Source organism: Chionomys nivalis, chromosome 14 (genome assembly GCF_950005125.1).
Source record: "Chionomys nivalis chromosome 14, mChiNiv1.1, whole genome shotgun sequence".
NCBI classification, from domain to species: Eukaryota; Metazoa; Chordata; class Mammalia; order Rodentia; family Cricetidae; genus Chionomys; species Chionomys nivalis.
This window is the reverse complement of record NC_080099.1, coordinates 36,401,739-36,415,600: the sequence shown is the minus strand read 5'-3', so window position 1 is coordinate 36,415,600 and position 13,862 is coordinate 36,401,739. Positions and strand designations below refer to the sequence as shown.

The following is a 13,862-nucleotide window of genomic DNA, read 5'->3' as shown; positions in this document are numbered from 1 at the left end:
AGGGAGCTCACGTCCTCCTGCTGGCTTGCAGAGTGAGTGCTTTACTGGCATCTCCCCAACTCCAAACTTCTGTTTTATAGAATTTCATTCTTACATGAAAGTATTGTAATTTAAAATTTTTTTGCGCGCCCCGATTCTTTATATGTAGGACATTTGCTCACTCTTTGCTCACGACTTAGTGACAATCTACTATTTTATCAACACATTTGAGGACAATTTGAACAAGGAATTCAAGAACAGATTGCAATCAGAAGCATAGCATAGAACAGTATTCATAAAAATAAAATGTGTCTCTGTGTAAATACTGAATTTTGGTCAGCTCATGAATGTCTTTGTATGTGCTAGGGAGCATGTATGGCCCGGATGCTTGACAGTTTCCTGAGCCAGGACTTGTTTATCAGTGCACTTCAGGTGAGTTGCTGAGAGCATTACCAATAGCAGCAAGCGCAAATTGCTTTGGCATTCTATTGCGTTAACCACAATTCCTCTGTTTTCACAGTCATACTTGGAGACATTTTCTTACGCAAATGCTGAGCAAGACGATCTATGGAGACATTTTCAAATGGTAACGGTCCTCTGAGGCACTTGCTTGCTGAGGAGTTTTGCCTGATGTAGTACAAGATCAGGAGGCCAGGAGTGAACGAGCAACCCACAGGAACAGGACTTTTCCCTGTTTTTAAATCCCCCTTAGTTCTGAGGTGTTCCTTTAGTCTTCGCTGGACTCCTACGCCCCAAATAGAGAGTGGTCTATTGGGTCCCTAAATGCGCGTTCAAAGAATAAATGAATGAATGAATGACCATCCATATTGTCAGATCTCCGTGTTTGTGATTCCCTATCTGTATATTCAACCAATCTGAGATGAGAAATAGAAAAATTTCTGTTTGTCCTGAACATATATGAACTTTCCTGGGGCCATTATCCCCCAGACAATACAATAAAGTAACTATTTTGTTCACATATCATTTGCATCGTGAAGGCATTACAAGTCACCTGTAGATGATTGCAGCCCATGCTTACAGAGAAGCTCTGCTCTGTTTTACATAAGGGCATCAGCATTCATAGATTCTGTTCCCATGAGGGTCCCAGAAGAAATCCCCTCCCAGACCCCAGAGGAAAGTTCTGAGTATCAACCACTGGCGATTGCCATACAAAGAAGGGATGGGGTGGTTATTTCACTTCTTTGGGGAAGATTGCTGCCCCACAAGGTTCTGCTCATTAACCACATCTGGTTTTGTGTTTTCTTTTTAAATCAGGCCATAGATGAGCAGAATATAATCCAGTTGCCGACAACGGTAAAGAACATAATGGATAGCTGGACATACCAGGGTGGCTTCCCAGTCATCACGTTAAATGTGTCTACGGGCGTCATGAAACAGGAGCCATTCTATCTTGAAAAGACTGGAAATCAAACTCTTGTAAGCCACAAGTAGGTTATTTTGTTCCTTTGTTGTCACCAGGCTTGAGGCTGAGCAACCATGCTATGGAAGCAAGAAAGTGTACTGCTTTCTGGGCACATGCCCTTCTGCTGGGGGACTCTCTGAAGTAAGGGCACTGTGTACTAGGGTGAGGTGGAACCCTAAGTACTGAGCAAGGCCAGAAGCCGGAAATTAGGGATCAAGGTGTGCCCTTATCTGGGACTTAGAGTCACATGAGTGATCAGACCATTAGAATTCTGTGTTCCTCATTGTCCGACAGACAGATGGAATGAGTTACTTGGGATTCTGGGTAAGAGGCAAGAAGATGATGCCACCAGTAGCACAACTTTTCAGAAAAAAAAAAGAAAGAAAAAACTTTTCAGAATGCAAATTCTATTGCATTCTTTCCCCTAGACATAGAACCGAGAGAATATAGAACTGTATTCTTGACGATAGTGTTGTGCATACATGTTCACGTTGTGCGATACACATGCACGGGTATATATTGAAAGCCATATCTGCAACTTTAAAAGTGTAGCCTTTAGACCTGATTCAAATGTTGGCTTCCACAAATTAGGTTGAATTCAAGTCGTCTGAGCTCCAGTTGCATTGCATGCAACATACATACAAGATGCAGTGGGTAGTGGCAGCGTACCACTCATCCCCTTCTTCCTTCCTCCTATTTCTTTCCCTGATTGTTGGCTTGCAACTTTTTGGCTAATTTTAACCCTCACATCTCATTGTAATAGACTTCAGCATGAATGAATGATTTTGAAATACCAGAAAAATTTTCAAGAAGGAGCTGACAAGATGGCCCAGTGGGTTTGCCCCCAAGCTTGATGGCATGGGTTTGATTCCTGAAATCCATGTTAAAGGTGGAAAGGCAGAACTAATTCAAAAAGTTATCCTCTGACTTCCGCACATGTGTACCGCCTCCCACATTACACACGCACGCACGCACACATGCACAATAACAACAACAAATCGAATAGTCCCGCTCTTTCTTCAAAACCCCAGGGGAATAAAACAGAAGGCCAATTGCCTCTGCACTGCAACACTGTGAATCTTTTGAGAAGTGGGCGGAGTCTTGGGCATGCAGATGAAGGCAGTTTTAGCTAAAGGGCTAAGATGCCAGATATGAGGGTTAGAAGAAGATTGGAAACCGCTGCCTGAACTGTGTGTCTTTCCAAAAGACTAATGCTGTCCTTGTGGTCCGCCGATTCATCCAGTTCACACCCACCAGCGTGGGAGGAAAAAGTAGACGTTCAGTAAATACAAATGTTGTCACTGGTGCCTGTGAACATGCTTCAGAGGGAGAGAAAGTTCGAGGCATAGAAGGATTTTGAAATGTTGGACAAGCTTTTCCTTTTTAAAATACCTATCACCTCTCTGGGCATGGATAGATTTGGGTCTGTCAGAAGCATGTGAATAACCTAGAGTGAGGTCAGGTGGCTATAATTTAGTAAAATCAACTTTTCAATGTTGCAGACAGAAGAGTCTCAGCAATTGTCTGTGTTATAAGAGGTGAGCCTATAAGAGACAGAAAGAGGGAGGGTTGAGAAAGAGTCAGAGCAACATTGGCTGGGAGAAACAGCAGCAAGCAACCCTAAAAAGAAAGGCCCTGAGTCCTTGCTGGGATTGTGGACTTGGAGGTCTGCTCCTTTGGCATCTCTTCAGTGTGGGCTGTGTGTATATTCTTGTATGTGAAAATAGCTAATTCTTTTCTTTTCTTCCTAAAAGTAACACATGGATTGTCCCAATTTTTTGGATGAAAACTGGAACCACACAACCTTTAGTCTGGCTAGACAGAAGCAGCAGTAAGTAAACATGTGTGTGTTACATATGCAATATACACATCTTCATATATACATGTATATAAAAACAGAGATAGACATCTTGTTAAAATGTCGAGTTTTTGGAAACCTTATTATTGAACACGGAGCTTTAAAAAATGCTTCAAATTAAAGTAAATTATACAGGAAAATTTAGTTATATGGCAGACCGATATATACTTAAGAACTATCTTAACTTTTATTTTATTGGCTTCTGGTTTAGAAGTGTGAATGTATTATGTAAAAAAATGTACTGAAATCATTTAAAAAATTTTTTTTGGTAGTGGTATTCCCTGAGATGCAACTTTCAGATTCTGACAGTGACTGGCTGACTTTAAACTTCAACGCGACTGGATATTACAGAGTTAATTATGACGAGTTAGGTTGGAAGAAATTAAATCAACAGCTTGAAAAGGACCCTAAGGTATGGGTTGGTATTGGTGTTTTATTTAAGCTGTTTGTGAGCTGTCAGTGTTGAAATGGTCAGAGAGAGGTGTGTAGATTTAGGCTGCCAACGGGCCTCTGCCTTTCCATGAATATGGGGTACTGGGTCACATCAGTGAAATCTTAAGAGTGCAGTTGCCAACTGATAGAATCTCTCTGTGCTGCATACATAGTGCTGATGCCATTTATTTATGATCCACCAAAACTTTCCTGAAAATTAGAAAGACATTGTAATTGTATTCAATACATACATTCTCTTTTGGAGAAGTTTTTAAACATCAGTTTCAGGTTTTGTTTTTTTAACACGATCTGTTTTAAGGGAGTATTTTCATAAAATTTCTGCCAAGTGTAAGTATTATGATTGATATCAGAAGGATCTCATCAAAACCACATACATACTAAGTAAATTATGGCTCATTCTTCATAGCCACAATTTCTCTACCTAGGAGACAATCTCTTAGGAAGGGTGTTTTAGGCACTGATGGTCTTGAAGTTGCTGTTTTGAAAATGTCTTCCTCTTTGTTTGATCATGTTTGGTTTTTTTTTTCCTGCAGGCCATTCCTGCCATTAATAGGCTGCAGCTGGTGAGCGATGCATTTGCCTTGTCTAAGTAAGTGTCTTTTCTACTTTCACTGTTAAAGGGGGCATGTCTTGAAAACTTTATAAAAATGATAGACTTGTGACTATGGAATTGGTTCTTTAGTATGCAGAGGCCTTAACTAGTTGAGGATAGGGTCAAAAGCAGGACATGATTGCTCTAACCCGCAATTCAGCTCCTAATGCAGGAGGATCGCTGTGAGACAGTGAAACACACGCACATACAACCAACAAATAAACATAAGATTAGGGCCGAATTCTATGTTCTCAATGGGATGTTATAATGTAAATTGTTGTATATAGATAGACTAAGCACTGAGATCTTGAAGTTATGCAAGGTGATAGCTGACAGCTATGATAGTGATATCTGGGTTATATTCTGATACACTACAGAATTATAAATTTTATATGTATGTACGAGGTTTGTTTAGTGTAAGTCATGCCCCTGTTTAACCAGAAATATTATTATATGTCCAGGATTTAAATTTTTTCTCAATAAAATGAAAGATATATATCCTTTATCTATATAAAGAACATGTCTATTCTTTAATTTACATATTTTAGTATATATATTCTTTATTACATAATAAATTGCCTAGTGTGTCCTCCCTCATGCCTGCCACATGTGTTGAGTATTGGTCATTTCTCTGCTGACTGTTCCCTCTGTACCTGTTGCTCAATGCCTGGCTGACAACCGCTTTGGAGTGACTAAGGCTTGGGTATGGCTGGCCTCACTTTCCAGGCCTCATCTTTCTGCCTTCTTGAAATTTTGACACAAGTGCTTGCTTTTCTGACTTCACTCCTTCCTACCACTGTGAGCATCCTTAAGCACGATTATGTTTGTGTCATCGTCCTTCTTTTCATGGGATGACTCATTTGGTCTTATGATTTAAGTGGCTGTCTTATTAGGTGCAAGGCTCGGTCAGATGCTAAGATTTTAGAACATAAGATGCCTAATTATGTTCTAAATGGACATCTCACCCTCTTTTCTTCCTTGTCTTGTGTTTAGCCATTTCAACCCATTACCTTAACCACAGAATATTATATTATTTTGGACTCTCTCTCCCTCTCCTTCCCTCCCTCCCTCCTCCTCCTCCTCTTCCTCCTTCCTCTCTCTCTCTCTCTCTCTCTCTCTCTCTCTCTCTCTCTCTCTCTCTCTCTCTCTCTCTCTCTCTGTATGTGTGTGTGTGACAAGTACCACTATTCCTCCCATTGCCAAAACTTGAAACCTCAGAGACACCTTACTACTTTTACTACTTATGTACTAAGCCATTTCTATTATCTTTCATCTAGTCTCTTTCCTTAGCTTTCAACCCTTAGTTACTTTGAGTTCCTAATGGAACTCAAATGCCTTTCAGCATTGCAACCGTAGACGTTTTAGGTGTCTACCACATTATTTAGGTGTCTACCACATTATTTAGGTGTCTACCACATTATTTTGGTTGCTCAAAAACCCTAGGCTTCCCAAGAAATCTTAACTCTTTATCCTGCTTTTCAATGTTCTCCTAAGATTTGAACCACCTGATCCCTTATCTTTGTCTCTCATTAGACACAGAATGACCTGATCAGCTAGTTTCACCACTTACTGCACACAAGACGTCCTGCTTCTTGGCTTTGCCAGTCCACTGCGCTGCTCCTAGCTATTTCTCCTTCTCTACCTCTTTCAATTCACATGGCCTTAGGCGTTCTCCTCAAGTGTTGCTGTCCTGAGGCCTTCTCTGAATTTCCATATATTTGCTTTGAGAACTTTCTGAGACCCCTCCTTGACTTCCTAGGTAGCAGCTGAACTCCCATGATGCTCTCAGCTGCAGGCAACTATGGTATCACATGCTGGCTTCTCTGCCCACCAGCAGCTGGCCGAAGCATTAGACCAAGAATGCTCATGATTGATACTCTTGAATGGGATGTATATTTTTGTAAGAACACACAACAAATACTCAATATTCCATAACTCAGCAATTGACCTGGGTTTTCTACAGCTTGTCGTGTGGATGTCTGAATGATCCAGGTGGCTACAAAAGCCTGGCAGCATTTGTTAAGTTCTGTGTTACAGATATGTTGGGACGTCTGTCACCCTTCTACTTTGTTTGGCCATACATCTTGTTGAAGTTAGACATTGAAAAATGGAGCAGATATGGAAAGAGAGAAGATCTTTTAGCAGGTCAAGGCTTTTTGAGTGTGTGTTTTTTTAAACCAAACAGAAACAATTATATTGAAATTGAGACAGCACTTGATTTAACCAAGTACCTTGCTGAAGAAGATGAAATCCTAGTGTGGTTTGAAGTCTTGGTAAACTTGATAAACAGGGATGTTATTTCTGATGTGAACAACTATGCTATATACCCATTATTGAAGGTAATTTCATGCTTTGTTATGTGGCTTTTAAACCAACCCTCTTTGCCTCTCTCTGTGTTCTGGCCAGCATCTGTGCGACAGGCCTTTCCAAAAGCAATGCTCTATTCATTCCAGATGTTAGGTGATTTATTTCTTTTTAGCCACCAGTGATTATTCTTAGAAAAAAATCTATTAGCCATAGACAGGTCCTTAGAGATGAGTGGGGGAGAAGCTTGGCAGGGTTTTACATTCTTAGTGAAGTGAGGATGAATCTAAAAAATAAACAAACAAAAGGACAGAAAGAAGAAAGGAAAAAAGAATCCCAGAAGTGGTAGAAATTTATATATCTTCCTCTTATAGAAAAACAGTATATGTCAGAAACAATTTCCCAAAGAGATTTGTAGGCAAATCAATAGTTGTTTTTTGTTGTTGTTGTTGTTTTTTTTAAATCAACCCTGTGTTCATGACCCTAATACTTAACGTCTTAAGGGAATCAGCAATTTCATCCTACGAAATATGTTCCAGAAAAATAAGAGTTTCAAAGCCACTGTCACTATTAGGGAGAGAAAGAAATTAACACTTATGAATAAAATGATGATATGCCACCATCAGTGAGGGAATAGAAAAGTGAGTGACATTCCCATCAGTAGCTCTTCAGTAGGATTTGGAAGGAAGATGAGAATAGATGTTTAGAAGCAACCGCTGGGCAGTCAAGGTCCACGAACCAACCAGAGAGTGATGATTGCGAGTAAGTTTCTGGGTCATTCTGAGGGTGATGTTGTAAACACCCCAGGTTCCATCCAGATGCTCCTTTTCCTAATATCCAAACTGGTGTTGGGAGCTTAACCGAGTGTAAGGAGGGTAACTTACAGGAGTGTCCCTGGCTTCTGATGACTGGTTTTGGCCAAATCAGTACAAGTGACAGTTGGGCTGCCTCAGAGAGTTTCAGTGGATCGGTAGCATCTAGTTGGTTCTCAGTCATGTTAATGAGTGCCTGACTTCTGTATTTGCCAGATGATACGTCTGGGCTGATAGCAAATGAGAGCAATTGCTAACATTTACTAGTCTTTCGCTCTGTGCTATTTCTTGTGATTTTATGTGTGAAGCAACTGAACCTGAAGAAGTTTAAAAATAAATCAGTATATTCAGTGACAAAGATAATTTCTGAAAAAAAAAAGTCTGTTGTTTCTCTATTAATATCTTTCAGATAAATAATAATATGCTGGGAACTCAGTGTTTTGTGCCAAAAAATAATGGTAACTTTTCTTTGTGGTTTATAGAAGTATTTACTAAAAAGAATTAACTCAATATGGAATACTTGTTCAACTTTAATTCGAAGAAATGTGGCAGCATTACAAGATGATTATTTAGCTCTGTAAGTATTTTTAATTTGTCAAAATTGAATAAAATAACTCAGCTTAATAGATAAGCTTCCAGATTTGTGAAAGAGCATCTTTTTTAATAACTAAAATCTTAGTACCTATTACTGAGTTTGTATACTACTTGAGAATTGTAAGTCCAGATCTGGTGAATTATGTGTGTCTTCAGAGGAAGCAATAGCTTGAATTAATCGACCTGCAAGGCACATGCGTGCGCACATGGAAGTTTAAACTCTGTGTTTGCAAAAGTTAAGTTACTGACGGAAATCTTAAGTGTGTCCTAGTATGGGTGAAGGGTTGTGCTAAGGCCATCTTCCAAGGGAAAAGTGAACTTTGTCTGGATACTTCTTGGCTCCCTACTCTTTGTATTTTCCATTGTAAAAAATCAGACAAGACACACAGGATTTCGTGTAGAAGACAGAGTTTCCTGCAGAGTAAAGAGGGATAACCTTAAGGGATGAAGGTTTGTTCTTGTACAAATTGTGCAGGGGGATAAAGGAACTTTTCCTGAATGGAGAAAAAATTTAGCATATTAGATCAGAAAGAAAACTTTTCAGCATCTTAGATCAGATAGGCTACGGATATTTTTAATCCATTATTGAAAGAAAATAAGATGAAAGATGACATCAAGAGAGTTGTGCCTACCTACATGTCAGTGTATGTTAAAAACTAAACCTTTTCTGAGGGGCCATTTCCTTATAGGCAGCCTGTTTGGATTAACACTCAAGAGAAGAACCTTGCTCTTTACCAGAAAGCCTCCTGCTAGGTAGGAATTTTTCTGGCAATTCATAAGGTCACATCTCTACACAGGGTTAGAGACACAACTCTAATCCTGGTCTTTTGATCAAAACTTACAGAGTGAAGCAGATAAAAAAGAATTAAAGAAAAATCTATAAAAATACATGTTTTATGAGGACGAAACAACCTTTGCAATGGGTGGGCCTCAACAAAGCCCCACTACTTGCACCTCCCTCCTCTTTATAAGATGTCTTAAGTTTCTCAGAGAGACAATTGTCTCTTTATCCATCACTGAAAAACTGAGGTGTTACTAGAGACACAGGGGATGAGGGCTTAGGGCTGACTATGAGATGGGGGTCCATCCTTCAGGTGCTGTCAGCCTGCTAGTGTCTAGCTAGTTACTCAACACTTCTCTGCATTCTTGTGAGCAAGAAGTGTACCTGATGCAAATATGAACTAGGTTGACAGTCAGTACTTATCAGTCACTTGTATATGATCATGCTTAATTACTGGAAATGACTGTCCTATGGGGACTCAGTACATTTTCATGATGGTTTAGGAGGGAAGTGAAAGGCAACATGAGGCTATGGTACTTCTGTTCTGTTTGTGTATGGATGTTAGATTTCTAGACTTAGAGGTGGATGGATGGTAGTCAACAACTATAGCTACAGATTTTCGAAACATCAAACTTAAACCAACCACACCAAACAAGTAGTAAAGATACACAAAAATATAATCATTCTTACTTAGTAGTATCCTGCTAAGGGAGTAGAAGTTAATGCCAGAGTCTATTAGAAGCCCATAGAATTGGATAGGTAGGTACATAGACAGTGTGTGTATGGGAGGATTGTGTGAATGAACTGGAAGGCACAAAGATACTCAACCACACAGCACGTGTGTTAACCAGACACAGATTAGGCTCTCCTAAAGCAGACTAAAGTAGCTTACATTTCGTAGCGTCCCTGGCTAGTGTTTCTGCTCCAGCAACTTCTGGGAGAGGCTGATTTTCACAGAATCCCATCTTGTTGCAGCTAGCCCAAGTTTGGGATGGGTGGGGAGAGAAAGCGAACACTGTAATAAACAGATTTCTAAGAGTATCTGTCAGGGGACCTCCATCTGTGCACATTCCCAAACTGCTTATCATAATGTCAGAGGAGGCTGCATTGACACCGGAGGGTGGAACAAAGGACACTCACTGGCTTTTGCAGAGACCCCAAACTTGGTGACTGTAGCAAGACACACACCAAAGCATGGCTTTCTTGTGTTTGCTCTTGTTCTGAACTCATTTGATTCTTAGCAAGGGAAAGAAAATTGTACAGGGGGATAAAGGAACTTTTCCTGAATGGAGATAACATTTTAGCATATTTGATCAGAAAGAAAACTTTTCAATATCTTAGATCAGATAGGCTACAGATGTTTTTAATCCATAAAGGGATTATTGTAAAAGAGGGGAAAGAAAATTGACAGCAGGCGGGGAGTATGTGCACACCCATGCATCTTTGAGGAAGATGAGTGAGAGTAGTAATTTATTCCTAATTTTAAAAGATACTATTTGTTAGGAGCTCTTCTGGTGCCCAAAAATTCTCTGAAAATGTTTTTTATGAATCTTTAATAAGTTCATCATTATAAAAGCTATTTTTTTAAAAGAGAAAAACTCAGTGTTGCTTGAGGATATTTTAAAGTTCTCATTGTCACACTCTTAGAAGCAGAGAAAATGAGGGTGATACTTCAAAATTAACAGCTTTGCTTTGTCTTTTCCTTCAAGATTATCAGTGGAAAAAGTTTTTGAAACTGCCTGTTGGTTGGGTCTTGAAGACTGTCTCCAGCTGTCCAAAGAGCTCTTCAAAAAATGGATGGCCGACCCAGAGATTGGGTAAGGGCTACAGTGTCGATCTCCTTGCTCCCAGTGCCCGCAGTGTCTCTACCCTGGTGGTGGTGCTGATAGTTGGGAGTGATCGTTTTTGCTTGCACTTGGTTGAGCTTCTTCAATTCCTTTTCAGACACCTTTTCCTGGAAAAAAAATTACTGTTGGTTTGTTTGTTTTTCGAGACAGGGTTTCTCTGTGTAGCCCTGGCTGTCCTGGAACTCGCTCTGTAGACCAGGCTGGCCTCCAACTCACAGAGATCTGTTTCATCTGCCTCCCAAGTGAAAAGAGATGATCTAAATTAGGTCTGAGTGTAACTACAGATTAGGACTCATTCAGTAGTGACTTGAGACTGAGGCCTTTGGCTGCTGATGGATTATTCTTCTACTAAGCACTTACAGTTTGGCAGGGCTGGTTTTACGTCTTAATAGGTTCCTCTTTAGGGTTGTTTGGTAATGTTTTATCTGTGGACATGTCGGAGCCTCCCATCTGAGTCAGCAGTCTCATTAAGAACAGAGACTCTGGTGTTTGGGACTTTATTGCCTTTCATTTACCACCTCAGAAGGACTCTAAGGCAATGTGATAAAGAAAGCCAAGACCAATCTACTTTATTAATGTGTGCTGCGCTATTATAATTTACTTCTTTGAAAACTCAACCACTCTGCTAAACAAATGACCTTTTCTTATCATAATGCTAATGATAGCTCCCCCACTTGCTCCTTTAGCTCTTTAATCTTTATGGCACAGGTATCAAGTAACTTTACTAAATGTCTGCATCTGAATATGTGGCTACTTGGATAAGTGTGGTCCTGAGCTACCACAGGGAATGCCTTCTCCTGTTATGCCTTCCAGAATACCTCATCCAATTCAAAGAGTGGCTCTATGCAATGGCATTGCTTTGGGTAGTGTCAAGGAGTGGGACTTTCTGTTTAGTTTTTACGTCAATATAACTAAGGAAAAAGAAGAGAGAGGGAGCCGTCTCATTCCTGCAATGAGCTGCAGTAAAGAGCCCTGGATACTTAACAGGTGAGATGATCAATTTACCGTACACACTCTTGCTGGAGAAACGTAATTCATATTTCAAAAGAGAGGAAAAAGGAAACAAACATATTTGTCATATTTGTACATTATTAACTTAGAACCATGAGCTTTTTATATTTATTTATTTACTTACTTACTTATTTATTTTTTGGGTTTTTGAGATAGGGTTTTACTGAATAACTCTGGGTTGTCCTGGAACTTGCTCTGTAGATCAGGCTGGCCTTGAACTCACAGAGATCCTCCTGCCTGTGCCTCCTGAGTGCAGAGATTAAAGGCGTGCACCACAACCATCCAGCAGAACCTTGAGCTTTTCAAAGCTTTTTAAAGCTTGTTTATATTTTATAATTGGACTCTTGTAGATTCATGGAGTATGTCGTCACTGTGAATCCAAATCCTTTTAATGAAACAAATGTAATAGAAGCTGTGGCAGCATCTGAAGTTGGCCAGTACGTTGCCAAGGACTTTCTACTCAACAACTGGCCAGCTGTGAGTGAAAGGTAAGAAGGAACCCGAGACTCAGTTTCATTTCGGTCATTAACTGTTTCCTTTTTTCCTATTTTGATCAGAGAATACAGTTTGGATAAGAATTTTTTTATTGTTTGAAAATTTCAAGCATGTGTAAGATGTGTTTTGATCAGACCCGTTCCCTGCCCACCCACATTTTTCCACGTCGTGTGTTCTTTTTTGTTGTTAGCCCATTTAATCCACTCAGTGCTGCCAGGATGCGCTTGGATGTAGGCCTTTCCATAAAGGGGAAGCAAGGCTCCTTCCAGACACCATAGGCTAGCAAACAAAGAGTCCAGTGCCAGGTATGATTGATCTCTTTTCCAAATGTTGGTCAGTGAGGTCCAATGAACATCCCAAACATTATAGGCTGCGGCCATTTTTCAAGGTACCCTCAGTCACTGACTAGGGAGAAGTCACCTTCAGTCTGGCTATGTCACAAAAGTTCTTTCACTCAATGAAAAAAGTGACGATTTTTTTCCTGTATTTTGTCTCACCACAATCTAGAAAGCATAAAAGATCACTTACCCTTAATTTTGGCTTTCTATATGAAAATGGACTTGCATATGTTATTATCTATCTCACTTTCCTCATTATACACATCAAGAAATTTCCTTAAGAAACACTAATTTGAGTGAGCCATAGTGTTGGTATGAGCATACACCATCCGCTCATGTATTTCATGAAGCCTATCACATGGCTTTATGAAACACTATCACAACATTAACCTGAATGTTGCTTAGAGTTCTTGTCTTTATCTGGATTCTGTATTACTAAGTTTTTACAGTTCTTAACCCTTAGGATTAGATCTTGTTTCCTAGGTCTTCTTCTGTTCAGCAAAATATATCTTAGCATGTAAGAATCAGAGAGCATGTCCTTGATGGATGCTGCTTCTAGAACACCACATAGCCATATATTTTTAAAAGATAAAAATTAATAGTTTCTACTGGTACTTAGACACTATCGATTTAGCAGATAAAACATGGGTAAGGGCCAAGAAGCTGAAAAATTAGAGAACACCTTTAGCAAAGAAGTTTATACCTTCAGAATAAAAACATATTCATAAATTTTTGTTTGTTTGTTTTCAAAACAGGGTCTTATGTAAGCCCAAGCCCTTGAATTCACTATGTAGCTGAAAACTTAAGTCTTCAACCTTCCAAAGTACTAGAAATACACCCATGTGACCGTGTGCCCACCATGCCCAGATAGCAAGAATATAAGTACTGAAGGCCATAGATGTGCATGGATATCTCATAGAACAAAGAAATGGATGTTTTATAAATACCTATTGAACACCTTTAGAACATGAAAAGGGATGAGGTTTTCTGCATTAAAAAATTTAAAGTTATGAGATGAAACTCATTTATATTACACTATTTCTTTAGCTCATCATAGAAATATGCATATTATACTTACGTTATAAAACTACTCTTCCAGCCGGGCGGTGATGGTGCACGCCTTTAATCCCAGCACTCGGGAGGCAGAGGCAGGTGGAACTCTGGGAGTTCGAGGCCAGTCTGGTCTACAAGAACTAGTTCCGGGATGGGCACCAAAGCTACAGAGAAACCCTGTCTCGAAAAACCAAAAAAAAAAAAAAAAAAAAAAAAAAAACAAACCAAAAAAAACCTACTCTTCCTATCTTTTGTTTAAGGTTATATAAATCTTGGTTTATTGTGTTAGCAGAGCACATGAATTTTCTACTTACATTTTCTA

The 13,862-nt window shown here is 39.5% G+C and overlaps 1 protein-coding gene across 1 annotated transcript in view; it reads left to right on the top strand.

Annotated features, from left to right (window-relative positions):
* The window catches only part of Lvrn (laeverin), a 52,542-nt gene that overhangs the window by 25,905 nt on the left and 12,775 nt on the right, over positions 1-13,862 (top strand). The window contains exons 8-18 of the mRNA XM_057789087.1: positions 346-411; positions 500-565; positions 1,255-1,427; positions 3,157-3,233; positions 3,533-3,672; positions 4,247-4,302; positions 6,491-6,644; positions 7,904-7,998; positions 10,506-10,613; positions 11,457-11,630; positions 12,005-12,142. Of these exons, the coding sequence (XP_057645070.1) occupies positions 346-411; positions 500-565; positions 1,255-1,427; positions 3,157-3,233; positions 3,533-3,672; positions 4,247-4,302; positions 6,491-6,644; positions 7,904-7,998; positions 10,506-10,613; positions 11,457-11,630; positions 12,005-12,142 (1,247 nt within the window). The remainder of the gene's footprint in view (positions 1-345; positions 412-499; positions 566-1,254; positions 1,428-3,156; positions 3,234-3,532; positions 3,673-4,246; positions 4,303-6,490; positions 6,645-7,903; positions 7,999-10,505; positions 10,614-11,456; positions 11,631-12,004; positions 12,143-13,862) is intronic.